At 41.4% G+C, this 27,137-nt stretch overlaps 3 protein-coding genes across 21 annotated transcripts in view; 1 reads left to right on the top strand and 2 right to left on the bottom strand.

Moving 5' to 3' along the window:
* The window catches only part of CHEK2 (checkpoint kinase 2), a 21,329-nt gene extending 16,028 nt beyond the window's left edge, over nucleotides 1-5,301 (bottom strand). For 8 of the 15 annotated variants that reach the window (XR_011135145.1, XR_011135146.1, XR_011135142.1 and 5 more), the window contains exons 1-6: nucleotides 5,164-5,301; nucleotides 3,575-3,621; nucleotides 2,620-2,874; nucleotides 1,824-1,948; nucleotides 1,429-1,576; nucleotides 592-682 (exon numbers count right to left, since the gene is read on the bottom strand). Coding sequence is in view for 9 of the 15 variants with exons in the window: in XM_068911358.1 (XP_068767459.1) it covers nucleotides 592-682; nucleotides 1,429-1,576; nucleotides 1,824-1,948; nucleotides 2,620-2,869 (614 nt within the window). In the remaining 6 variants the exon portion in view is untranslated. Of the gene's footprint in view, nucleotides 1-591; nucleotides 683-1,428; nucleotides 1,577-1,823; nucleotides 1,949-2,619; nucleotides 2,875-3,574; nucleotides 3,622-3,957; nucleotides 4,287-5,163 lie in introns of those variants that run through there. The other 7 variants (XM_068911364.1, XM_068911359.1, XM_068911361.1 and 4 more) reach the window with 6 other exon arrangements.
* On the top strand, nucleotides 5,275-10,090 carry HSCB (HscB mitochondrial iron-sulfur cluster cochaperone). 4 transcript variants are annotated; one of them, XM_068911368.1, is made up of 6 exons: nucleotides 5,275-5,534; nucleotides 5,850-5,946; nucleotides 6,354-6,443; nucleotides 7,049-7,193; nucleotides 8,500-8,547; nucleotides 9,918-10,090. In XM_068911368.1, exons 1-6 carry the CDS (start codon nucleotides 5,308-5,310, stop codon nucleotides 10,007-10,009), a joined length of 699 nt encoding a protein of 232 aa, XP_068767469.1. In that variant the 5' UTR covers nucleotides 5,275-5,307; the 3' UTR covers nucleotides 10,010-10,090. The 4 variants fall into 4 exon arrangements, with proteins under 4 accessions (XP_068767469.1, XP_068767470.1, XP_068767471.1 ...); XM_068911371.1 differs by having other exon boundaries at nucleotides 5,304-5,534; nucleotides 5,850-6,161; XM_068911369.1 differs by lacking the exon at nucleotides 8,500-8,547 and having other exon boundaries at nucleotides 5,291-5,534.
* Nucleotides 8,554-26,870, bottom strand: LOC104142409 (solute carrier family 2, facilitated glucose transporter member 11). 2 transcript variants are annotated; one of them, XR_011135147.1, is made up of 13 exons: nucleotides 26,396-26,782; nucleotides 23,114-23,212; nucleotides 21,589-21,749; nucleotides 20,848-20,972; nucleotides 19,771-19,900; nucleotides 18,398-18,546; nucleotides 15,145-15,332; nucleotides 14,478-14,588; nucleotides 14,259-14,360; nucleotides 13,224-13,299; nucleotides 12,546-12,673; nucleotides 11,200-11,531; nucleotides 8,554-9,051 (listed from the first exon to the last, which is right to left on the bottom strand). XR_011135147.1 is itself a non-coding variant. In XM_009672330.2 (12 exons), exons 1-12 carry the CDS (start codon nucleotides 26,447-26,449, stop codon nucleotides 11,328-11,330), a joined length of 1,527 nt encoding a protein of 508 aa, XP_009670625.2. In that variant the 5' UTR covers nucleotides 26,450-26,870; the 3' UTR covers nucleotides 10,963-11,327. The 2 variants fall into 2 exon arrangements, 1 of the variants encoding a protein (XP_009670625.2); XM_009672330.2 differs by lacking the exon at nucleotides 8,554-9,051 and having other exon boundaries at nucleotides 10,963-11,531; nucleotides 26,396-26,870.
* Between the last annotated feature and the right edge of the window lie 267 nt (nucleotides 26,871-27,137).

Below are 27,137 nucleotides of genomic sequence, written 5' to 3' on the forward strand. Positions count from 1 at the left end.
TATGAAATGCTGAGCAATGAACTCAGTAATCACATCATTCACTGCCTTAAAGCATCTTCTGTTTCCAGTCACCCCCATACAAACACTGTATTCATCTGCATTCTCAATATTCTGGTCTTAGTTAAGATACTTTGTGGCACAGTGCACTTAGGTTTAATCTCTTTCATAGAGAGCAATCCTTACCTCTGGGCAAACAAAATGCTTTCTGAAATAGCATCAGCTTTAGACCATCCAGGTAAAACGAAGCAATTAAGTAATACACTGTTCATGGTCTCTGTTAACCTATACCAGTCCCAGATATCCTTGCACTGACCTTAGAAAATTCAGTGAAATCAAAGCATTTCAGTCATCAAACTAAATTGCTGCATGGCACTGAAAGAGTAAAATAGCTATCAAAACATCAAGAATGGTATCTACTTCTCCCTCCCTCCCCTCAAACAGAGTTTTATTACCCTGTAAAACACCTTGAGTATTTGTGGGATTATTAAAATTAAAACAGCAGCTCGGTTAACACTGGTCATAATTCTGGTACAATGTACAGAAAACTATAAGAAAATTAGCGCTTAATATTGTGGAAAGAAGGATGCTTACCTTCCCAAAGTCTTTGACATGATATATTTCTCTCTGAATTCTCTAGGAAACCCCAACTGATCATCCACCATAAGATCAGAAAATACAAACACTAGGAAGATGAGTGGAGATCATTTTCCTGTTATTAACTTAAAAATTTCATTATAATGAACAACTACTCTTCCTGAGCATTTAGCCAACAACATAACTAAGAAAATGCTGCTGCTAGAAGAAAAACATAAATATATAAGAAAAATTAACCGATGCTAGAAAAGACATCAGCCATGGATTAGCAAGATGATCTCATTACTGAAAAATAACTTCTATACTTAGCCACATTTTGGGTATAAACTCCACACAACAGCACTTAATCAATCAACACTACGCTCAAAGATAAAATTAACAGGCAAGAACACCTTTGTGGGAAAACAAACAAAAAATCCAACCCTCCTAATTTTTAAGAGAGGTTTTCAAATGTCTGCTGTATAACATTAAGTGTTTTCTTCGCTTCCCTTGAATATCATTTCCCATGTTTCCTCCATCACATATGCAGCTACTGAGGCAAAAATGTGTTTCAAAAGTAGGAACATGACTATAAAAGTTTACAGTTCGGTATGGTGGCTCCTGATGCAGCTGCTTTTAAATTCTCTTTTTTCATTTTTTTCTAGGCTCGAGGTGGATATAGAGAATTTTTATGTGAGTACTAAAACATCAAATCACAACTGTATTCTCAGCTACCGTTTTAGCTATACAGTAAATGGGAAAAAGTTCAAATTGCAAGAAAACTATTCAAATCACTGTGGAAAGGACCTCTTGGTCAGCACATGAAAAATCTACTTATGTTATAGTGTATTTTACCCTTATTAGTCTGTACAGATAGTGCAATTTCAGAGTTGTGAGTCAGTGGAAGCCTCTTCCCTTTCCCAATGAGCTCTCTGTTAATGAAAGTTCCATTTGCACTGTGATCTTCAATGTAGGCAACATAGGAGTTTTTTGGACCCATTTCCTGAAAGAGAAAAAGCAGGAGAGAGAACAATAGGGAAAACGGACGTTACTGTAAAGATGTGACAGACTATAGAAATGTACGGTCATTAGCTCAGCAAATCAGACGTTATCAAGGTTATTTCATAAACCTGGTTAATAAAGCGTTGTCAAGAGTTTTGTTAAAGGAGTTAACACTGAAAAGTATTTAAACTTTGATTTCATTAGAATTATGCCAGGACAGAGACACTGTTAACCTTTTTAGCACCTACCCTGAAAATTCGGAAGTGCTTCTTACTATAGTTTTGGTAAAAGCCAGTCTCAGACAATCCTAGTTTAGAAAAACTGTAGTCACAGCTTTTGTCTCTTCCAAACCAGTACTCATCATTCACGCAGTCTGTAGAGGATGGGGAAGTAAAGCAGAGAGAGAACACAAAATTGTAGTAAGTTATTAAGTCTGGCACTACAGAACAATGCCAAACAACAGCAAGTAGGGTAACAGACAAAGACAAGACACAATCAAGTTTATTAATCTTAATTCAGACAAAACAGCACACACTGTGAAAAACCTTCTATCCTGCTACAATATTTTAATCGTTGAATATCCTCTTCATTAATAGTAGAGTCACCTTCAGCAATACAGAGAGACTCACGTGATGCATAAACAAAATAAATTATGAAATGGAAAATGGAGCAAGTAACAAAGAACATGAATACCCCAGAATTCCTCCTCTAAGTCTATGGAAGCCGTATATCTCAGTGCTCAATGTAAAAGCATTATTTAGGATTATTAGCATTATTTAGCATTATTATTAGTTTATTTATTATTAGGTTATTATTAGTTTATTATTTAGAATTTTTATTAGCTCATTATTAAATTGTAATTAAATTATTAGTTTACTGTTTAGTATTATTAGCATTATTTAACATTATTACTATGGCATACACAGTTGTTGCAAGCTCCCATTTGCTTGTACTTAATTTGAAAATGAAAAGCAGCGCTCTGCCAAGCTGCTCAAAGTTCTTCTAAACAGATGGACCACGAGACTAATTACAGTATGTACATACCACAGTTGCTGAAACCTTTTCCAAGTGCGAAGAGACGACCCCAAGGCTGAGGAACCAGCTCTTCAGATTCCTGATCCTCAGGAATCGATGGGAGCTCCTGAGTGGGAACGGTGTCCAAAGAACTGAGCGTCCCAGAGCCTGAGGAAGACTGACTAGTGCTCTGCGACCCGCTGGAAGCGGAACTGGTACCGCTCTGCGACTGTGGAGCGCCTTGAGACTGCTGCGCTTCACTTGCGGTCTCCCGAGACATGTTGGCTTCAAAGAGAACGTTCAGAAGAGAAATTACTATAGCAAAGTGAGCACGGCAGACAACCACTTATATGCAGGACTATTCACATCCAAGTTTACTTTCAGTCTTCAAGCAACTAGAACTGCGGACCAAAGTGTGTATGAGTGGATTATACTTAAATCCACAAGTTTTTGTAAACAGTAATTTGTTTCTTCTGTTTCTAAATAAGAACGTGGTACTCCCTCCACTGATTCTAAAGCAATCGCTAAATCTTATTCCCTGATTTTCAGTCAAACTCTTCAGGATTCGCGCTGTATTTCACGAACATTTGTGCAGCACTGTCTGACAAAGCACCCCCCACATAACAATAACCATTGCAGCTCCCCAGACACAAAGAGAAAAAAACGAAAAAACGGAAATAAGAACTATAAAATGAAGGTACTTTCTGTTGACACTGGAAGTGCCCCATAGATGTAACACATCAGCAAACCAATTTGGTGCTATGGCGGAAGATTCGTCTAACACAGCTTACGGCTCACAAATGCACGCGCCTATCTTTCAAGCAGGTTCTATTCAGCAGTTTTACTTACAAAATAACCACACTTGTATATAGTTAATACACATAAAGTTTATGTACAGAGTTCTGCTAGACTCAAAGAGACACACAACAGCCCTGGCAGCGGGTTTCACGTACAGCAACAAGAGAAGGTCACGAACAGCACTTACCTGCTCTGTCAGCGGAGCGGTGTTTGTAATGGTATCATGCCTTCCTCCTGCTCAGGAGGAAACAGGGCATCACCCGACTCGCCTTCAGCTACTTCCTCCAAGCGCTCCCTGCGCCAGGGGCTGCCCCGCGCTCCCGCCCGGCCTTCCCCGGCGCTCTCGGCATCTCAGATGGCCTGCGCTCGCCTTTTCACCTGCTTTCTTAGTTTATTGCCCTACCTGGTTTTTTAGGCTGGTTGCTACCCAGCCAGTACATAAATTAGTTTCCTTACCAGTTTGCCATGTTTCTTCACTAGTGACAAAAACCCCAGCCCCCTTACTACTTTTTATACGTATGTACAGAGGTGTTTGGAAACACAGACAAGGCCTGTAAGCTTTACCATTACCTACTCTAACAAAAAAGTCTATCACGAGCAGTGTGCTGCAGGTACCACATAAGTTTTACTTAAAAATTAACATGGGCTGTTCTGGGGAAAAAAAAGATTAATAGCTAGAAGGAATAAACAAACAAATAAGAAGGGCTTCAACAAAAGCAGCATTTAGCGCTATCTGTTATTTATTTTACCGCCCCGGGGGAGGCGACGGGGAAGACGCGGGGTGGCAAGGGGGGACCCGTGACAGGCCAGGCTGGGCCGGGACCAGACGGCCGCCACGTCCGCGCCCTGCTGCCCACCCGCAGCACCTCTGCCGCACCCCCCACCCCCCCAGCGCCCTCCACCACCCCCCCACACACCCACCCCCCCAAACCCCACAGCGCCCTCCACCACACAGACACACACCCCCCATACCCCCCACCCCCACACACCCCACACCCACCCCCCCAGCGCCCTCCACCACCCCCCCACACACCCACCCCCCCAAACCCCCCAGCGCCCTCCACCACACAGACACACACCCCCCATACCCCCCACCCCCACACACCCCACACCCACCCCCCCAGCGCCCTCCACCACCCCCCCACACACCCACCCCCCCAAACCCCCCCGCACCCTCCAGCACACACACACCCCCCATACCCCCCACCCCCACACACCCCCACCCCCCCAGCGCCCTCCACCACCCCCACACACCCACCCCCCCAAACCCCACAGCGCCCTCCACCACACACACACACCCCATACCCCCCACCCCCACACACCCCACACCCACCCCGCCGCGCCCCCCCCATCCCACAGCACCCTCCACCACACACCCCCCACACCCCCCACCCCGCCCCCCACCCCCACACACCCCACACCCACCCCGCCGCGCCCCCCCACCCCACAGCGCCCTCCACCATGCACCCACCCCCTCACCCCCACACCCCCCGCAGCACCCTCTACCACACACCCCCGCACACCCCCCACACCCTACAGCGCCCCCTACACACACACGCACGCACGCACGCACGCACGCACACCCCCCCCCACAGGGCCCCCCCCACGCAGCCCGCAGCGCCCCCTGCCGCCCGCCCGGCCGCAGCAGCGCCTGCCCCTCCCCGCGGCGCCTCCCCGCGCCCCGCCGCAGCGCCCGAGTGCGGCCGGGCCGGCCAAGCTGCCCGGGCCTCCGGCGACCCGGCGGGGGGGGGCGGGGGGCGCGGGGGGCGAACTCACGGAGGGGAGAGCCCGCGCCGGTCGCCGCGCGGAGCCCGCGCCGCGCTACTCAGTGCGCAGGCGCCCCGCGAATCCTGGCTACGAACTGCGCCAATCAGGGCCCGCGGCGCCCCCGCGGGGGCTGCTGGGAGCTGTAGTCTGGGGATGCGGGCGGCGCTCGGGCAGCACCTGTGCCGCGGGCGATGGCGCTGCCGCGTTTCCGAGGCGGCTCCGCGGCCGCGCTGCGTCGGGCCGGGTTCTGCGGCGGCCCCGCGGTGCTGGAGCTGCGGCGGCCCCGTCCCCAGCGCCGGGGGGCTGCCCCGCTTCTGCCCCGCCTGCCGGGCCCTGCAGCCGCCCGGGCCGCGGCCTGACCTCTTCCGCCTCATGGCCTGGTGAGTGCCGGCGGGGCGGGGGCCGGGGCCGGGGCGGGGGGCCGGGCCGGCGGGGCTGGGGCCGGGGCTGGGCCGGCGGGGCGGGGGCCGGGGGCCGGGCCGGCGGGGCTGGGGCCGGGGCCGGGGCCGGGGCCGGGCCGGCAGGGCGGGGGCCGGGCCGGCAGGGCGGGGGCCGGGGCGGAGGCCGGGGGCCGGGCCGGCGGGGCCGGGCCGGCGGGGCTGGGGCCGGGGCTGGGCCGGCGGGGCGGGGGCCGGGGGCCGGGGCCGGCGGGGCGGGGGCCGGGGCCGCGCTCACGGCGCTGCTCTCGCCCGCAGTGACCGCTCCTTCCGCCTCGACGAGCAGCAGCTGCGGCGGCGGTTCCGGAGCCTGCAGCGCGCCCTCCACCCTGACCGCTTCGGCCAGAGGCCGCCGGTGAGTGCCGCCCGGGCGCCCCGGCCCCGACACGGCCCCGGACACGGCCCCGGCTCGGCCCGGCCTCCCCCCGCCGGGGCAGCGCCGCAGCCCTCCCGTGTCGGGCCGGCAGCGACTCCCCGGCTTCCGCTCCCGGGCTGGCTGGGGGGCGGTAGCGGGCGGCAGATCCCGTCGCCACCAGCCCTTGGCCTGGTCCGTCCCGGGAGATGGCAGAGGTACGGTTCTGGGCAGTCCTCTCCCCGTTCTTTGTATTTTACTTCTGTTAAAAAATGAACTTTCAGTTTTACACACATGTACTGCTGTGGAAATGTTTTTTTATCTGCAGGTGACTTAAGTGTAATAATATATTTTGTCCTTTATTACTATGAATAACTTGCTACTGAGTATTGTTTATCTTCTGTTGACAGAAAGAACAGTATTACTCTGAGCAGCACTCTTCCTTGATCAACAAAGCCTACCAGACTCTCCTGAATCCTTTGAGCCGCGGCCTCTATCTAGTGAGGTTTCCATTGCATACTATATTTATACTCTCATAACTAGTTGTGGGTGGTTAGGGCTTTTGGTGGTAACGTAATGAATCAGAGCTTTATAAACTTTGTCTCAGACTCCACCGCTAACGTGCTAGCTAATTCGTGTTCCTCTGAAGAAGAAACAGGACTGAAGGGAGACCAGAAACAAGCTTGTCTGAAAGTTATCAGCCTTTCTATAGAGCACTGTTTTCTTTAACACTTTGCTGATTGCTGTAATCTCGCTTCCTGCTTATGTCACTAGTTTAGTATGTGTTTTGCGCGTTTTCTTTGGCTATAGCTGTTGCTTTTCATTTGAAAAATGAAAAACAGTCTTCAGTCTGCTGAAGCAGTCTTCTTTGCGGTCTTCATTACCTTTTCTTGGCTTTGATTAACTGCTTGTTTTTAGGGTCTACCAGTAGAGTTAATTTTAACACAGACTCTGTTAATGCAGGCTTCACTGAGTAAGTTCACATACCTGAAATTTACCAGACAGGAGTCTGTGCAAGTTAGTAAAGACTTAGTATTTTAGAATATCGTTTACATAGAAATAGATGTATGAACATGGGTTTCCTAATTCCCATTTTCTTCATAAGCTGGAGCTGAATGGAATACAGCTGGCACAAGAGACGGACTGTGATGCTGATCCGGAGTTTCTCATGGAAATCATGGAAATTAATGAGAAATTAGCAGAGCCTAATAATGAGGGTACCCTTGAAGAAACTGAAACCTTAATTAAAGGTAGGTTGCAATCTAGCAGTTTTGTACAGAAGTAATTTACATTCCTGTATCTTTTATAACATGAAAATAAGTTAGTCTCTCTTAAGACTCTTAATTCTTTCAGTGCATTTCTTTTAGTGTCTTATCACTTACTTGCATTAGACTTGAACTGACTTGCTCCAAAGCACCTTTTTTTTTTTTTTTTTTTTTTAAGAAAAGTTATCTTTACCAATTTATGCCACCTGAAAGTCAAATCTGGCTTCAGAAAATCTGCATGAGAGTACCTATTCTGAAGGTATATAGGTATACCTGTATTGATTATAAAAAGGAAATTCTTGTTCAGCGGATAAGGGCAATTCGATTGTTCTAAAGGAAGGAACATTCAAAATGGGATTTAATAAAATACTTAACTGACCACAGGGTATCTCCTGGTTTCAAGGAGATAAATGTGTGATGAAGGAGCCCAAACTGAGTACTATTTTCTACCAAGAGTGGTCCTTTGTCAATGACAGGACTTCCAGACTTTCACTGGGTTCTCTCTTCCACTTGAAAACGTTGAGTATTTTGGTGAATACAGACGACAACTTGATAAAATATTTCATTAAAAGGCAGTTCATGAATCGGTGGTAGTGGAGAATCCAGGCAAGATGTCGGTATAAACTGATGGTGATAAGGTTGTGGAGTTTGAACAAATCTTTGCCTGCTGAACCAAGAGGATAAGCAAAGTGTGATGCGACGTGCAGTTTCTGTCAAAGCTTTTTGGTACAGAGGAGACTTAAGCCTATCAGCAGAATAGTTTCTCTACGTGTTAATGCAAATAACCGTGACATAATATACAAACGCAATTACTATCTTCATACTGTTTTTGCAGTAATCTTCTTCAGCTTAGTAACTATCATTATTAAATGATCGTTATCCTTACACTAGCAAGTTTATTTTGTTATGGTTGGTGATATCCAAAACATGAGTTCATTGCTATTTTTCATTCTTTGTAGTAACAACAGTATGTCAAAAGCAATTAGAATAATTAGAATAAAAAGTTATTACAATAAAAGAAAATTAATTGTAGCAGGGTAAACTGAAATTCTGAAAGTAAGCTAGACTTCTAAGAAGCTAGTGACCATTGGCATCACTGTCCATAAAACCTGTCTAAACAAAGCATATGTTTGAAATGATAGTAAAAGTAATTGACACCAATAATACAGAAAGCTCGCTTGGCTCCCAAAAAATGATGATACAAGTATCAAAGTGTCCCACACGGGCAATCATAATGCAGTGGTATTAAATATGCTAAGTACGCGACAAATTGTGAATATTTTTTTTACAGTTAAAAAAGAAGAACTGACCAAAGAGTTGACTGCAGCTTTTGAAAGAGGTAGTTATTTCTATTAAGTACTTAGCTGCCATAATATCAGTAATAAATGCTTGAAACAACCCCCATCCTCTTACTGGCAAATATTTTCTGAATTATTCACCACCTCAACAAGCGTTGTATGTTGGATGTTTAAAATAAATACTTCTAACTTGACCTTTCCTCTAATGCCAGACCTCATGCGGGGGGCAGCGGGTAAATACCCCAAAAGCTCCAATACACGATTTCCAGTTAATTCCAGTTGCATCAAAATGATCACTTCAAACACATCCCAGACACTAATAATTTTTTTTTCTTTTCCAAAATATTGGGAAGGACAGAATCTTTTCTTAATAAAACTTCAAATTAAAATCTAAGGCTTCAAACTTGCATTTGGGGAATCGTGTTCTGCAGACCTGATGCTGTTAACAAAATAGCATCTGGGTGCTGGGGGTTTTTTTGTTTTGTTTTGGTCACTTGCTGAAAAAACAAAACGAGCAGGAACGCTTCTGCTGGTTGCAACTGAACCTGTATAGCAAAAGAAGACATGATCCACATTAAGCTCTAGGCTTAATGATGCCTGGGCCATCATTAACATAACTGTGACCAACATAACCAGTTGACAGACAGGAGCTTGAACCAATCCAAACTAGCTTACTACACAGGGAAGAAAGCTTAACGTTTTTCTGATGGGTCTCAGAATGGTTTTTTTTGTTAAGTTTATGTAGCGTGTGTTGTAATAGTTAACTCATGCAGTACCAAACGGAAAGTAGCGGTAACTAGACCTGCAAATGAAGAATTGTAACCATATAATCTGTTACTCCTTGTTCCATGAAAGTTACGGACAGCCTTGCATCTATCCTTGTCAGCAGGAGATAAACAATTACGTAACTGGAAGGGAAAGGTGGTTTAAGTAAGAAGCAATTGTTTCAATCTAGGTTTGTAATTGCCTCTATCTGAACCTGAGTGCACCAAATATTTTGCATTTTTCAATGACAACAGTTGGTCTAATCATATACATTGGGGGCGGGAGGGGAGAGGGGAAGAAAACTTGTCTATATAGTTAAACTTCCACAGTTACTACATCAACACTATAGCCACTTTACAGGAAAGTCATTAAAGGGTGTTTGTGTCACGTTTCTTTTTTCACATGTAAGCCGTTTGTCCCAGACATTCTTACATGTTCTGTGGAACAACTGAATTGAGGCACCCAAAACCTTCTGAAATGAAAATAATGTAACACTGTTTTAATAGTGTATGGGTCCTTAAAACTCTTAGTTTTAATACCGAAACAGTTGTTTCCGGTAAAGTGTTGAGATTTGTCTTGAAAATGAAAATTCAGTCATCTGTGAGGCAGTAATTCTATGTAGTAGTAATATTTTATTTCGTTTCAGATGATCTTCAAGAAGCTAAGAAGCTTCTAGCCAAAATGAAATATTTTGCAAACTTAGAGGATAAACTAAAGAACAAGAAGATCCCTTCCTGATACTGCTTCCTTGCTTCCTTTACCATTAGGAGTTAGTTATCGTCAATTAAACATTTGATTCAGTAGCCAAAACTGGAAAAATGGTGTTTGCCTCCTGTTTTTTTGTTAAAAGTCTTGATTCTGAGAGAAGGAAAGTTAACAAAGAAGAAACACAGTGCTTACTGCAACACTGATTAAGTAACAGGTGGAAGTAGGGAATGCTTATAAGCAGGAAAAATTGTAATAGATAAGGTAGGACTACCATCTTAGCAAAGGCTATAGGTATTGAAATTAGTATCAGACAGGCATACAAACACAGTAAGGAAGCAAGATTTTTGAGCTACTAAAACGTTAAGAACTTATTTTATTTTGAGGAAAAGTCCAGTATGGAATGTTGAAGATTAAGCAGAAAGCTCACTCAGTCCACAGGTCCTCCAAGCTCTATGTAATAGTCTCCTTGTCTGTGTTCTACCGGATCACTTTGGAAGGTCTTCAAAGGTGAAATGTATTTAATCTCTATTGTCTGTCCTCTCTGCTACTTAGTGCTTTTTATGATGTTGAGCTCAGTATGCTAGGAATTGACCCTCATAACCAATGCAGGTCTTACCCTGTCACACAGTTTAAAATGTTAAAATGCTAGATTGGGGGTTGAGGTTTTTTTTTTTTTTTTTTTTTCCTCCCTACAAACTGTTATGTAGTACCATTTTAGGAAATAAGCCTGTCTAATAAACTTTATTACCAATAAGGATAATTCAAATAGGTGCTTTACAGCCTTTACTCCTATGGGATAGACTGTCCTTGTATTGTTACAACAGTAGGACGGAGGGAGGAAGGTCCTGAAATCTTTCAAAGGAATTCCTTAATTGAAAAACAGTAACTAAATACCTCAAGCTTTATATTAACTAGACCATTTGAAATATCAGTTTCTGAGTAGGTCAGTTCTCATTTGGGTTTTAAGTCCACAGAATACTAGCTATGTTTTATTTATATTTTATTTGATTATCTGGATCTGAAGACTGGGCTTAGAAATAAAAGAAGAGCTACTTAGTCTTATTGGCTGTCTCAAGAAATCTGCAAAAAATAAGGGAAATCCACTGAACGCTTCTCCCTGCATGTCTACATTAGTACAATAGTAATTTGTGTCTAAACATTGAGTCTATGTATATAGTATAATATGTATTTTTAATAGCATTTCAGCAATATTAACTTGCCTTTTAATTAAACTCCATCTGCATGTTCAGAAGTTAATAAGCTACTTGTTCATATAGCTAATTTAGAAGACTATTCATAATTCTCTTTAAATTAGTTATGTTAGAGCTGTAAGGTTGCACAGAATTTTTTAAAATTCATCATGGAGTTGTCTTCTTTCATGCAGCTCTGTTTCCTTCTCTTTGGTATTTCTTCCAAAATTAAGCTTGTTAAATTCCTTCTTGATTTCCAGAAAAGATTTGTTTTTTGTCTCGGGAATTACAACAAAGATGAAAGCAGCAACTAAGGTGCATTCCACTAAGAACACCAGAAAACAATACTGTTTCAGTCCATTCTGAAAATAAAATACGTTTGTTTGATTACAACATGTCAAGTACCACAATGTATTTTTGAAAATATAAAGCTTTCTCTTTCCAGTCAAACCTAACATTGCCACCCAGATTTAGAGGAAAAAAAAAAAAGTCCACCTATTACCATTACTTCACATATGATTTTTTTTCTCCTGAAGACAAGACTACTAAGTGCTCTGCAATACACTTGGTAGTCTTTCATTTAAAAAGTAGGTTTTGTTTTCCCACCCCACCCCACCCCCCACATACACACACACTCGTGAGTTATACATGCATAGGCTTAGAAAGTAATCTGACAAGTTTTCATTACAAAAACTTTTTGAACACGACAAACTGACAACTCATTGTTTGCTCAAATAAAAGTTGCTTAGACTTTTTTACTGTCTCATTTTAAGAGTTGAAATTTATCTTTTTATAAATGTTTATGAAGGGTTTTAACTATAAATAACTTGTTCAACAGCAGATTTCAACCAAGAAAAAAGGATTATTAAATTGAGATACCCTGCTGCATGCAGTTCTTGTATGCTCTCAAGAATAACTGCTAAAACAGGAAGTAATAGGCTAGAAATGAAAGCCTATACTGTTTTTCCTAACGTTCTTTCTGGTCAGAGAACCCTGCGTAAGTGAATTTAGTGAGACCTAAGAGAAGAAGTGAGCTACTAGCCTCAGGTACTACTTCTACTTTGACAGTAGCAAGAGAAGCTATTAAGAAATGTGTTATTTGAATCTCAGCATCTAATTAAGTTTTTCTAATTTTGATACCGTCTCCATTTTTTGAGTCTGAGCATGAGAATTACCCCTCATACATACTTTTTCAATTATTTTGTCATGTTTTATTATTGTTTAGATATCTAAAAATATTTTAAGAGGGACTAAATCTAGTTATACTCTGTTGAGGGTTTGGGCACATCCTATGGTATAAGAAAAAGAAATTTGATGAAAGCCAAGAGAAGAAGAAAAGGGAAGTGAGGCAAGCAGGAAATGTTATAGATACTTACCACTATAAAGGGAAAGAGCATTCCAATTGTGAAGAAACTAATCCAGCTAATAGCACCTCCTATCATGTAAGCAGCAGGACGTGAAGATTGTATAAATAATTCAGCTGTCAGCGTATTTGTTATGCCACCTAGGGGAATCAGTTTCAGAAAGACAATAGGTTATTATGCTAAGCATGCTTTTTCAGGGTATGTTTGAGGCCAAAAAAGGGAGTTGCTTTTGAATATGCCACTAGCTGATCTGCTTCTATTTATATATATATATATATATATATATATTCTTAACTGCAAAATTCTGAATCTATCATCCACACTTTAAGCATCCTAAAAAGTGGACCTATTTCAGCGGGACTGCTCAGGGAGCTAGTGTCCACTTAAAAGCATGACACGTTTTTTTCTTGCTTTTTGTGTGACGTGACTATATCACAGGCCAGAACTAAGACTTCCCTCATGCCTATCTGGCCCTGAGAAGAATGCACTAGGAGCCTCAAAGTGTGTTTCAGGTTATATGAGACTGTTCCGTTCTGATGAGATAGGACCACTTTTATTCCGTTAGCCACAGCATCAGCAGCGTTACAGTAAATACTTACTGTCTGGCTTGCATAGCAGACTTACTGACTTTTTTCCCCCCCCCTCAAACACCAATCCCACCACATATCAACTCCTATTATTGTGTAATACCTGGTCCCAACCCAAAGCTCAAAATGAAGGCAAATATAGATGTCATGCTCACATATGGTACCCATGAGTACAGTTCCTGGAAGAGAATGAAAAGTTTCAGTTCAGGTTTTGATTATCCCAGTGTTCAAGCCTGGCTTAACAATTACATTTTCTCACAGCTATTTTATTGCAACTAAGACCAATAGTTGCTCCTGGCTATTTACCACTAATTTATTTAGCAATACAGCTTCAGAGAAATATTGTTCATTTCATAACTTTTATTAAATACTGTTTAGTACTTCTGTCAAGATTTATAAAGTCCTCTAAGGCTACAAAAAATTTACACTAATATTGAACATAACAATTCTGGGTTATTAGTAGTTTAACATTTTGTTGGTGTTTATTTCAGGAGAATGAATCCCTGTGATCTCATGAGTTAGCCAATTGTCTGAGTATCATTAAGCACTTTCATAGCATAAACAGATTTTTACTTATTTATGTATGGATAAAGTTAAGTAGTTCAGTGAAGAAACATTACGCTTACTAGTGACATACATAGGAAACTAGGTGTGTTAGAACCACCATACTAAGCTGGAAGCCTCGTTATTTGAAAGGAAAACTAGAAGTTTATAAAAATTATGATAAAATAATTAAATCTAGGCTCTGCCTAAAGCCGGACTGAGTCAATTGACTATTTTTTCGCCTGGCCTACATCCTGTAGGTGCCACTTCTGTGGCCCGCTTGCCAACCTGCGTAGCCCGTAGACTTACCATCCCTCCAAGCATCAGACCAGAAACGTGACCGCATGGGATACACACACCTGTTCAAAGCAAGCTCTAAACTTCAGTGGTGTGGATGGGGAAAGGGTTACAGCTCTTTAACCCTACCTTAGTCAGGTAAGGATTTATCACGCTATCAAATACTATCTGAACGGAGTTGATCGCTGTTGGAGCTCTTCCTGCAAGAAGTTGTGAAGTACTCTGCTCTTAACAGGGCAGCACAGATTTTCACTCACTATTGTCATGTCATGTAATATAAATTAGCCCTTCTTTGCACCTGGTAAGTCAGGGAGAATGTTAAAACAACGCTCCAAAGGGTCATAAGGAGATATCCTCCAATGATGAGATGTCTTCTTCCCACACAGTCAATCAGTACGCCCTATGGACAAGACATAATGTTTTGTTACAATACCGACCACATATTTATCAATGTTCTTTTTCTATCGTAAAGAGCAACAATTTTGCTTGAAGGCAGAAAAAAAAAATTGTTACATACACAGGTGAGGGCTGTGAGGCATTCACAAGCTCCGGTGCCTAGTGTCACGTAGGGGATTTTATCTGCCGAGATCCCAGCTTGTTTAAAAATGTAAGTTGCATAGAAATAAATCTAGAATTAAAAAAGAAAGGGGGGGGGGGCATTCCCAGTAGTTAAATCATCAGCTGGGGACAAAGTCAAGTTCGTACTAAACATACACCTGAAAATATTTTATATTGTGACATTAATATGATGCAGACAGCAGAGAGAATATATAGTTTAATGTCTAGGTAAATATGTTGTTAGCATAAAAGCAAATATGATTATTTAGCTTCAACATTCTTTAGCTTTATACAGCAGGATAAGCTGATCTACCTTTATTTACTTTTTCAGAAGCATGAAGATGTAAACACAAGTATTAGGTCCTTACTGAACGAAGTTTATATACTACTTGGTAGATTTTATAAAACCCTTCCTAAAATTCAACACACCAAATTAATTCTTACCTTTGCAAAGACACAGGGGAGAAATCTGTTTCAATTTAATAAGCATGAATAAAACAAAAGGTACTCTTTGTCATTTATCCCATATCTCTGAGCTTCTCTATATGGATCCTCCATTTTGATAAAAGGTTAAAAAACAGATAGAAATTAAGCAGTTATTTAAGTTTGTAATCATGAAATCTTACAGCATTTATGCCACTGAGCTGCTGGCCCATAGTCATCACAATCACAGTAATGAGCTGCCATCTCACGCCACGATCAGTGAATAATTGCCAGGGTTTCTTGGATTTCTCCCCATCTAAGGCAAAACGTTCCTGCTGTATGTCTTCCATCTCCCTTTGATATTGTAAAGGGCCATGAAATCGCTTCAAAGCTATTAAAAAAGAAGATTTTAGATTCTCGTACATTTACCTATTGAACACAACTTCTGGAAAACGATCTTTTTCCATAATGACCTGACCTTTGCTAGGATACGAAAACTTTTATGTTTTAGGAAGCTGTGGAAAAAGCCATTTGGTTAGTGATTTGGTATTTGCTTGTTAGTTTTCCACCATGAAGGGTATTCTTTTTATTTAATTTTGGCTCTGGTGGATTTGGACATTTCATTGACGTTACTTTGCTTTTGTTCTTTGTGTTTGCTTTTCTTGGAGGACTATCTCAGTTTAAAGTATTATGCTTGGTGAATATTTCAAAGCATTCTGTATCTGAATCACAGACTTCCAACCAGGGTTTTGATTAAAAGACACTGCAAGGACCTTAAAGTCTTTGCTTAAATTATAGGCAGATACTAAGTCTTCTGTTATGTCCACGCCTTTAATTTTGCCAGCGGAATGTGTTTAGTGAACTACAGAAAAGAGGATAGGCAACTCTTCTAAAGCAAGTATCAACAAAATTCATTAGGATGCAAAACTAAAATATCTCTACTAAATCAGCTCTTCTAAAATCTCCAAGATTAACTGTATCATAAGTGACCATTTGTCTTTTTAAGGAGAACAGCAGAACTTTGATGATCCTGAAAGCACAAGTTTTCAATGGTATTGTTATTGCTAAAATTGTAACGCCTTTGAAGCTGCAGTCATTCTTCGACATCACTTCAGGATCAACCACAAGCTCTTTGGAAAAAAAAGAAAAACAAAAAAGAAAAACCCAAACAATAAAAACAAACAAAAAACAATCCTGGATTATGCTATTATAAAAAATCGAGAGGCAAAGACTTCAATATGAGATGGGGCTTGCAAGCTTCACTTACATTAACAAAATTGCATTTAAGAAAGCCCAAAATAGATCATAATCTGAAAGTGACAGTAAGATCATCTTGTCTGTGGCTTCCCAATTAGACAGGATTTACTCTGTATGTCATTTGTAGTGATTGTGCTTTTGCAATTGTGATGTCTATGAGTATCTCTGGGCCAAAGTAAACAGAGAAAGAGAGATTTTATTAGGTCAGCTGACAAAGTTGGGGAGGAAAGAAAAAAAGAGACAGACTTGCAGGCATACATGGTGGTACCTAAAAACTTTCCTGTTTTGTCTGCTTGCTTTTTTAATTACACAGCTAGTCTTAACAGAATATTTCTCCTTTGCCTACAAATTTCCCTTTCCCTCTCTTGTCATTCCAGGCAGATTTAACCTTGGCCTAGAGACTTCCAATAATTAAGCTTCTTCAGACTCCTTTTAAACAGACTGTTGAAGATCCTTCCACAAGATACACTGCTCTGTCTAGAAATACCTTTTCTAGACAGGTAAAAACTCACAGGCATCAACAGCACTTCAAAAGCAGAAACATTAAAAGGTAAAAGAAGAATTGAGGTTTTTCCTGTATTTAAGCTTACAATGAAAACTAATAAAAAAAACTTATCAGATGCTAACAAGCTAAACTTCTAAATTATGTATATTCACACAGTAGTCATACTTATGTATATTCACATAATATTCATACAATAACTATGCATATTCACATAAAGTTGTATGATACTAGGTTTATCTTGGTGAGAAAAAAGAGCAGACTTAACAATCATTGAGTGTATCATTAACATTTAAAACTTCCGCAGGTATTTATCCAGTTTTACGTACAGAAAGAGTTTGATGCACCAGCTTCCCAGTATACGATGCCTGACAATGAAGAGCCAAAGAAAACAGTTTCTGTAGATTTCTTTCTGACCAGTACTACATGAATATAAACTTCCAGATATGTAGAATTTGTGTCAAAGCATGTCAGAGATTTTTCACAAAGAATTTCACACACAAGCATTTAGCTTACAAAAAGAACACTCTGACACAAAGGAATATCCTCATCTCTACAGAATCCAGCTTTGGGATTCAGTATTTTCTTGTCTGGCTTTTGTAGCCTGGGATCCCTTTCATGTCTTTCTGTCCCTTGATTTTTTATTTTATTTTAGAGAGTGCCTTTTCATATTTAAAGAATTGACATTCCTTCAAGCTGAATGAATTAAGTAGACCTACTTACTCACAAAGGCTAATACTCTGCTCCTTGAGTACTATTCCATGAGGTCTGTCTGGGAAGTAAAATACTATCCATGGCGTCTCCTTCTGGCATTTTATTATGAAAAAAATGTCTTCTGATAATTAATTTCTTCTTGCAACATAACAGAATTGTGGAATTTCGGGATAAATAAAGATCAGAAGTAACCTACATTTTTGCGCTTTAAGTTCTTCTCATAGCGCATGGGCTTCACTTGCTAATTTCTGCCGTATTTCACAGATATCATGTTATAGTTATTTCATGAGTAGAGTTTGAATAAAAGGAAAACAGTCATACATCTCTCAAAGAGAAAGTAACCTGAAAACTTGAAGCTATCATCGTTCTCCTACATTAGATATCAGGGTGGGGGAGGGGAGATTTTAAAAGATAACTAAATATTTTGAAAATACAGATCTAAGGAATTTTCTACTCAAATAGCCAATGATTCCCGTTTTAACATGACCTCTTCGTTAATAAAAAACTCTCTAATTTTTCAGCTAGTTATACTGTCTCCTTTTTTATTATATTACTTTTGATTTTTTTTTTTTTAAACAGGAAAAGTACAACAGTATCACTGAATAGAATAAAATATCCAATGTAACTGATATTTAGCTGTGATATATCCTGGGAAATGAACAAACCAGTGACAGATTAAGTACGTTGTGTATGTTATTTAATTTAAGAGAAAAATTATGAAACCTTCAGAGATTTCCGTAGAGAGTAACAAAATATGAACATGTATCTGAAACAAGGTCTGAAGTTTTGTTCAAAATCCATTACAGATCCCCGAGTTCCACAACTCATTTTTCCATGTAAGCTCCCTGGCTGAAAAACATGGGCCAAAAAGCACAAGGCAATATAATTGTGCTGTGGTGATGAAGAGAAAGGGAAAATCTGGAACCCCATATACCATTGTGATCTTCTGAAAGTTTAGAGAAAACATAAACGCTGTAAGTTACCTTCGACACAGCTCAGTTCATCACCTCTGTCAATAAGAAGATATCTGGGACTTTCAGGAAACCATGGCAGGAATATAAGCTGGGCAAACGCTGGGAAACAGCTGCTGGATAGCAACAAAGGCCAATACGTTTCTCCACCCAATAATTCCCTACGGGAGGTGTGGAAAGGGAAATAAAAAAAAATCAAGTAATTGGCTAGCAGTGACTATTCAGAAGACTGTTGGGAGCAAGATGTTTCTCCCTTGAGATAAGTTTCCCTGTAACCGGTTACCTACCTTTTGTGAACCTCAGCAGAAAGAAGTTTGGAAAGTAAAGAGATAAGCAACACTGCCTTACTGCTTGCTGCTTACGGCTGTGTTGGTCCTAAGCATTATTTTCAGGTTTGCCAAAGCAGTGCTTCCTAGTAGTATGGAAAAGTGAAAACATAAGGACCTCACCTTAAGGTCAGCAGCAATATATCCATCAGCTTTTGATAATCACAGAATAATTAAGGTTAGAAGGGAACCCAGGAGGTCATCTGATCCCACCTCCCATTCAAGCTGATCTAATGAGAAAGGGTATTTAAATATAAATGAATCATTAAAATTGGTATAGCTAGTCAGCAAAATGATGCATTGTGGGCAATACAAACTTATTAAAATAGAAATTGTATTGCATTTTAAATAGTGATCCTAGCTTTAAGTAAGATAAGACTATATAGCCTGAAATTTGTCTTCTACTTTATTTTGTGGACTCTGGTAGGACTTCACACCTAAAGTATCCAGCAAAAGAAGTCAGTTAAGAAAGCGGCAAAATGGAAACAGAAAAGGAAGTCAAATGGCTCTCAGTACCAGCACAGAGGAACAACAGATGATAAGCTATTTTTCAGGGTATTCAGGGTATTTTCAGGGCAATTGGAAGCTTCCAGCAGACTTCATGAAAGAAGGTGTTCGTTTTGAGGTTGTACAGTCTCCATTCTTGGAGGTTTTCAAGACCCAGCTTGATACAAGCGCTTAGCAACCTGGTCTGAGCAGGCAGAACAGCCGTAGCGCTAAAACACACAAATTAATTGTCTTGGCTCTCAGTCCGGTCTTATGGATTATGTAATGCCCCACTCTCTCCAGCAAGAAACTGGAATACCAATTCAGCATAAATGTACCTGCTTTACTGAAGCTGTTCTGGCTGACCCATCCAATCTGAAAACACCTCCATGGGGAGGCAGTATAGATGGTTTGCAACAGTGGAAATAATGCAGTGATAGCTTCCTACAGGTAGATCTTCTGTATGAAGCTGATTCACTAATGCTACAAGGACTGCTTTGCAGGAGCTGCAGGGAATTGAAACTCATTATATGTGATCAATACATGGCACACCAAAAAAAATGTATTTCTAACCTCAAACCAATTATTTGTCCTGTTAAAATCCCCCCAGTCAGAAAGATGGAACTGCCCATGGCCATACCACCTCTAAGATGTTTTGGGGCAACCTCCCCAAGATACAGAGGCTGCACACAGATTCCAATACCTGCAAGTAAAAGAAAAACAATTTTTAACAGATTAAATCTTACTAGGTTTTCACACAGTACATGATAGTCATCACGTACCCTGGCTTTCTACACTCAAGAAAGTTTGTTCCTTTACCATATTCTGTGTATTGAATAATACTGAGGCACCATTAACGAAACATTAGCTTCTTTTGGATTCTTTTCAGCTGTCCTCCCTATTTGCTCCTCAAACTCCAAAGGTTCTTCATAGGCCTTTAACATTCTGATTGAGTTTAAAATCAGTATGCAGGATCAAAAATCTGCTGTGAGAAAGAGCTTGTTTTAAAGCATTCAGAGCTATGAGTTTATCCTTGGAAACTGAGAATAGTTTCTTCTGAATTTTTTTGTGTTTAAAGCACTCTTTCCACAGGAGGCGGTATTTTGCACAGTTATTTTGCCCATCATCCTGATTCAAGCCACCTTGATCTGATTTTATTTAGCTTTTGCCTCTGATATTGTTCTTCCCAGACAACTGCTACGAGAATCCCCCCAAGCAGCTCTAGAGCTTTGCCAGTCCCTCCAGTGATACCACACCTCCAGTTTGCCACAGCCCACTGCTGAAATTTGCGGCAGAATACCACCACTATTATAATCATTATTCCCCTGATACCACCAAAGATATGGTGCTCCATGCCTTTATAAACATGTCACATTACACTAGGTCACCATGACAGCACTACAGTCTTTTTAGTCTGTAGAATTTGCTCTGAGAACGGTTACTCAACCAAAACCTGTAAGAAGTCAGACCTTTTCTGATCTGTCTATGAACTTAACAGCCTTCAGATTCCAATTTAGACTGCACGGTATTTTTCTCATCATCTCTACAAAGCAGCATGCAAAGAGGAATCACGCTAACTACAAAACCAGCAGTAATGATAACTTCTCATTCACTATAGTTTACTGAATGTAGGAATAGAAAATCATTTACCTGAATTTATGCCAATCAAAAACCTGCCAACAATCAATAGCTCAAACAATCCTGTGGGAAAACTGATCCCCATTAAAATGGAGGCCAGTATTGCTATGATATTGTTCATCATAAGAGCTCCTTTTCTAAAGGGGGGAAAAAAAAAAGAAAAATTATGGAAATATGGAGTAACGTGTTTGTTAAAACACCTTTTCCTTTTTGATAATATGGAAAAAAGGGCTTTGTACAGAAGAAACAGTCTATTCACTGGAAATTAGGATAGCCAATAGAACTATTTCCTCATATTTAAAAACAAAGTCTAAGCACAAACATAAAGCGTAAATACAACAGAATTGCATAACAAGGTAGGGGTGTGTTTGTGTTCATTCATGCTATATCTACACGGAATGCTTATGCAATGTTACAAATTATTCAGCGTGTCCTTACTGGCAGGAAGGCTGTAAATGTGCGTATGGGGAAACTGCTTCATATCACACAGCGTGTGCATACTCCTGCTTAGATATCAATAAGTTTAATGGAAGGGCTGGACTGGAAGACTATAAATCAGCATTCTTCTTTTAAAATCACATTGGAATAAACTGTAAAATACTGCTAGAAAATTGCTTCCTAGTGAAAAAAATTTATAGTTACTTAAGGTACATTTTCTCCCATTCTTTTTTCTATTTATTTACATTACATTATATTCCAGTGCGAAAGTGTAAGAGAAAACATGCTGCATCTCTACCTGCTGCCATAACTCACCTGCCTAGCTGGATCGCCATGCTGCCTCCAATAAGGGCTCCACACAGGCCTCCAAGTGAAAATATAGAAGCAATGACAGACCAGAGAAAAGTCAGCAAATCTGGATTTAGCTTCTTGTGATAACGACTAGTCCAGGTTTCATTTAAGAACCTGTGTATATGCTGCAGTACAAAAGAATGAGGAATGTGTAACATTATGTGTAAGCCCTATAGGGTAGCACTATAAATAACTTTCATCTAAATCCTGAAATCCCATTCTGGGAGCTAACAAGAGACATCTGTCTTAGGGGCATTATATTAAAAATATGAATGACTAGCAGAATCTTCTCTGACCAGAATAGCATTTCCTACTCCACGTACGTCTCAAAGACTGCTGGGTGGCTTTCCTGTGGTACCTTACCTCAGGAGAGCCTATATTCCTCTAGAGACACACAACCTTTACATATACTGCTGGGAAAGAGCTTTGAGGTCCTTCTGAATGAAAGGGGGGACAGAGAAGATGGGCAAGTCCCACCGGCTTTTAGCAACATCTCACAGAAAAGAAGTCTCATAATCTAACAGATTCTACTGTCAGGAAGTTCATCCTGACACTTGATTTAAATTTTGCTTTTAGCCTAATCCAACAATTCATAGTAAAATCCCCTTTTTCAACTCTAATTTTCCTACTCCTTTCTTACAGTCTTCACACGCCAGTACTCTCTTGTTACTCTAAATGCTCGATTTTGTAAAATCTGCCTTTAGAAACTCTTGAACTGACTTGCATCTGCAATTATAGACCCATGTCGTTAGCCAGCAAACAAAGAATTAACACATGAACCAACTTCCTGGACTCTCCCTCTGTTTCCAGTATAGGCCATCTTCCCTCATGATCAGCTAATTTTAACGTTTTTAAAAAGCATACAATGCTATAGCAAATTCAGTCTTCAAAATTTGGTAAGAAAATCAATCAGCTGACAGCAGAAAATTGTATCCGTCACTTTCATAAGATCACTAGCTCAGTTCCTCTTGAGTCATCCATAAAGTATGCAGAATCCTCAAGGCCATGGTAATGGACACAAAACCAACAAGTGGGTGGAAACGCCTAAGATACCGACTCGGACATCACAACTGCTGTCTGATATCCAACTTTTTGGGCTCTCTGAAAAGATCTTTCTCAATCTGCTGTCTTGTAACGGCCTGCTATAACCATCTTTAATATTCTGGGCTATGTTAGCCAAAGGTATAAATGGAAGATATTACTTATGCATTCAATTAATCCTTCAAAAACAGACTTTCAAAGAGGTACTTAGAGGTATTCAGGTGGCATGTTTTGTCACTTTTATCAGACATGGAATACCTCTTATGGGAGGATTTCTTACCAAATCCTTTAAGAAATCAACAATCAATCAATCGCCTTCATATGAGAGGAAGCCTGCTTTAATTCCCACCGCCATCACAGTCAAAGTGCATTTGGCCTGTCAGTCCAGTGAGACAGAATATCTCACTTAGGATAAAACAACCCTGTAAATGATAAGACAATATTTTACCTGAGTGGGTGCATTGATAATAGAAACATTATATCCATACTGAAAGGTCCCTCCAATTCCCACAGCACAGACAGACAGAAATAAGGTCCAGCTGGGGAGCTAGAAGACAAAAGAGTGACAGAGGCATGAAAAGGGATAAGACCTTGAACTCACACGCACGTTCTGTCTAGAATAAAAAAATCACAGTGAAACAATCATGCATTTATTTTTGAACAGTGAAAGTATTTGGCTATAAAACTATACAACTTCAAACATCTGCAGGAGGAGAAACATTTCATGCTGACTCTGGCCATGATCACTGGCATCTTTCAGAGATGAAACAAAGACAAATTTTCAGATTAAATGCGCACTACTCAATCATTGCATATCTGATGGCATATTTACTGAACGGTGTAAACGCTTTTTCAATGAACCATGCTGCTCATAGTGTCCATTTTTTTATGAAAGAATGTCAAAACTGCTTATGTTTGGTGTTAAAGGCACAATGAATCAGCGTGAGAATTCACCAAGTCCCAAATTCTACAACTCACATTTCATCTGAGATGTAAGAAACAAAATATTTACCTCAACAAGACCCCGTGTTGATCGTTAAACATCTACAAGTTAGCAGTGCTAAACCTTATTACCATGAATTACAACACATTGGGCATTGATAATAATATTTAATCTAAAGTTTATTAGCATCTAACTTTTCAGATCCGATGACCTAAAGTTACTTTCCTAAATCAATATTTAGGAACTCAAATTAATAGGTTGATAGACCCATAGATTTTAAGGCCAACAGAAACCACTGTTACGATACATTCTAATTTCTTGTCTAATTGGTCATAAAACATTTGACTTCACATAAGGCCTCTGGGTCAGAGAGGATTTCTGCAGGTTTACACAGAGTCTGGCTTCATAACGTCATGCTTCTTGACCATACTTTTATATTGAATATGGCCGTACAAAAATTAATGCCCAATTGTTCTAATAGCTAACTACCTCTTCATTAAAAATTAGGTCCTAATTTCATCGCATAGTATCTTTTTGCCTAACTTAAGCTAGACACAACATTGTCTCCTATATTAAATGCACTTCTATCTAATTTCCTCTTCCTTCATAGATAAAGACTGTAAGCAATTCTCTTTGATAAACTTGTACTGCCTTCTCAAGGTATGTAAACTAGTTCTTCATCATTCTCATTCTTGGTCCTATTCCCAGAAATGCTGAGTTATCCCAGATGCTATATTGTATTCTGCAAGTGTTTTGTCTTTCAGAAGATAATTGATCATGACTTTCTTCATTCAGAACTGAACTCCCTCTTCCTCAGAGGGAGTTGAAATTGATCTTATCAAAGTAAAATCCAAGTAATACTTCCATTGGGTGCCTTAGGATTTCCTCAGAATAAAGCGTTTCTCTGAGATGCTCTGAAAAACTGCTCAAAAGCAATTAGGAGCCACAAATAAGGGCCGCAGTGATTACGATACGAGAACTAAAACTACAGGTGGTAAATATAGACACTGCATACTCCAACCCTTCTATAACTCCCCAAAAACACTGTCAGCATAGTTTGTGTGCCTCATGGGAGGCAACCTGGAATCTAGAAAAGACAGTAACTGATTTGCTTGATTCTTCCAGGGCATTTGAGTTGATACAATAATTTTTTTCCACAAATTACTACATATGTTAGATCGTCTATAAATAGAGAGTAATGTTGATGAATTTTAAAAATAGCATCAACGTTAACTATATTAAAAGTCTGAAAGCCATAAAAGGTCATCCATGGTCCAGGCAACGTTCTCTTGTCTTTAAAATAGCGATGTTTTTTTATCCTCTATTTCTTCGATGCATGTCTGTGACAGTAGACTCTTACCAGAAGTCGCCATGCACCCTCTATTTCCAATTACTAATGACAAGTGGTAATTTTGGAATAACCCCTTGCAAAACAGTTTGGAGTTCTCAATATTATTCTGCTCTTTCCAACACCAAGAATGCATGAAGGGGACCGGTTTTCTGAAAGAGCCCACTGGTGACTTCCACTTAAGTATAATTAGATCAGAGAAAAAGCAGCATTGCTCAAATATCAATTTACTTCTTGTTGAGAAGGATTTTTTTCGACATAAGCCCTTGTTAGATAATGTGACTGCCTGCCTTAACTCCTTCATGCCCATGTTATCTCTTCCTACCAACCAGAATGAAGTTTCATGGTTAACACTTTAATTCTAGAATAACTCAAGGTCAAGATGTTCCTGCAAAAGTCTTCTACGTTTACCAAGGTCATTGTTTTTAACTTATGTAATATGACCACAGACAATCAAAGCATGCTTAACAAGGAACAAACAAGAAATAACATCATCCTGATCAAGACCAACGAAAATGTAGCAGCACTGACACAGTAACACCACCACCAGTCACACGCAGAAGTGCAAAACTCATAAATTTTGCACAGAAATAGAAGACAAGGTCCACAGATTTGATTCCCATCTCTGCCGCTGACTCATTTGACCTGAACTAGCCACTTCATTTCCCTACAACTCGGGTTCCTGATAAGCAGAATAGATGGTTAAAACTTTTTGTTACAAACTCCAAGTTCTACTTGGAGGAATAAGTAAGAATCATTATTATTTTACAGTTACGAGAAAGCACTCCTACTGTATTACTTTATTTTGAGCAACGCTGTTACCTTCTAATCCTAGTTAAAAATAGCACAGGAGCCTTATCTTTCTCTCCAAAAATATCTTAGATTTATTTAATATCGGACTGAGAGCTAAACGGTACAACAGTGAGAAGATATTACTTAGGGGAAAAAAATGAAAAGCACACCCAGAATAACTAACGCATATCATGTAATTCATATTTTGTTACTATACCTCCATTCTTCTTCTTGCCCAAACCAGTCTGCTCATTACCCTCACATGCTGTGTCACATGAGAGCTCGAGCCCGGACTTTTCAGAGCGCAGACAACAACCTTACCTGTTCCGTGAGCTGCTTAAGTCCTGACAGCTTATGAGCGCTTTCACCTCATTTCAGAAACACATGACAAACAAAAGTCAGTTCAACTTAACACTCAGTGTAAATACATAAGAATCAAAAAATGTGCTTTTATGGCTCCCATTTTATACCACAGCTAAAAGTCACAGGAAAATATAAAATTCCACAAGCCCGATCATTTAATGTAATTTTGATTTAAAACTAAACATGAAACAATTAGAGAATTTCCCGTGCGTGAATCGTTGTTAAAGTTATAAACTCTCAGTGGGAACCACCTCTGCTCTGCAGGTCAAGACGGGTCTGCTTACCTTGCCCCGCCTGCTAGGTCCTCTCAGCAGGGGCTGGTACTCCATTCCTAGCATTTATATTTCCTTTGTGAAGTTTGGTAAGCTACGCTACAGGAGTAAAAGGCGCCAAAGAAAGGAAGCGACTGTCGCATCCAGACACGGGGCGAGGGACTTTGTGCCGGCTCCAGCCACCGCGGTTCCCAGGGGTTCGCGATGCCCTGGCGGCAGAAACGCCCACCCCCGTAAGCCCCCGCAGAGCCGCGGCAACTAGGGAGCAGCTCCCAGCAGAGATCTTCCCCGGGGCCCTCAACGCGGCAGCAACCCCTGCGCGCAGCTCAGGGCGGGGAAGGCGCCCGCCAGCCGCGGGCTCCGCGCGGAGCGGGCGGTCACCGCGCGCCTCGGCGGCACTCCTGCCGCTGGCGGCGGGCGCCCGCTGCTTCCCGCCTGGCCGCGGCGGACAACGGCGACCCGCCTCGAGGCTCCCTCGGGGCCGCGGGCTCTGCGCGCCCCTCGCGCCCGGCCGGACAGGGCAGCGCCGCGCCGCGCCCCTACCGGGCGGGGGCGCCGCCGCGCTGCCGTGCTCAGGCCCGGCATGCCCAGTGGCGACGGCGACACCACAGCTGCCCCGCCGCGCCGCGCCGCGCCGCGCCGGCCTCCGCACACCGCGGACGGCCCCCGCCGCCCGGAACAGCGGCTCCCGGCGTGCCCCGCGGCCGCCGCCGCCCGCAACTACGGCTCCCATAGTCCTGGCCGCCGCCGCCCG

The sequence above is a fragment of the Struthio camelus genome, chromosome 17, assembly GCF_040807025.1.
Source record: "Struthio camelus isolate bStrCam1 chromosome 17, bStrCam1.hap1, whole genome shotgun sequence".
Classification (NCBI taxonomy): domain Eukaryota; kingdom Metazoa; phylum Chordata; class Aves; order Struthioniformes; family Struthionidae; genus Struthio; species Struthio camelus.

Coding starts and splice junctions, on each gene's coding strand:
- HSCB (XM_068911368.1), top strand. CDS start 5,308: ATGCGGGCGGCGCTCGGGCAGCACCTGTGCCGCGGGCGATGGCGCTGC. Junction 5,947..6,353: donor GCTTCGGCCAGAGGCCGCCG/GTGAGTGCCGCC, acceptor TTCTGTTGACAG/AAAGAACAGTATTACTCTGA. Junction 7,194..8,499: donor AACTGAAACCTTAATTAAAG/GTAGGTTGCAAT, acceptor TTTTTTTTACAG/TTAAAAAAGAAGAACTGACC.
- LOC104142409 (XM_009672330.2), bottom strand. CDS start 26,449: ATGCTAGGAATGGAGTACCAGCCCCTGCTGAGAGGACCTAGCAGGCGG. Junction 23,213..26,395: donor GACCTAGCAGGCGGGGCAAG/GTAAGCAGACCC, acceptor TTTGTCTTCTAG/CTCCCCAGCTGGACCTTATT. Junction 15,333..18,397: donor TGAACTGAGCTGTGTCGAAG/GTAACTTACAGC, acceptor CTTTTTTAATAG/CTTTGAAGCGATTTCATGGC.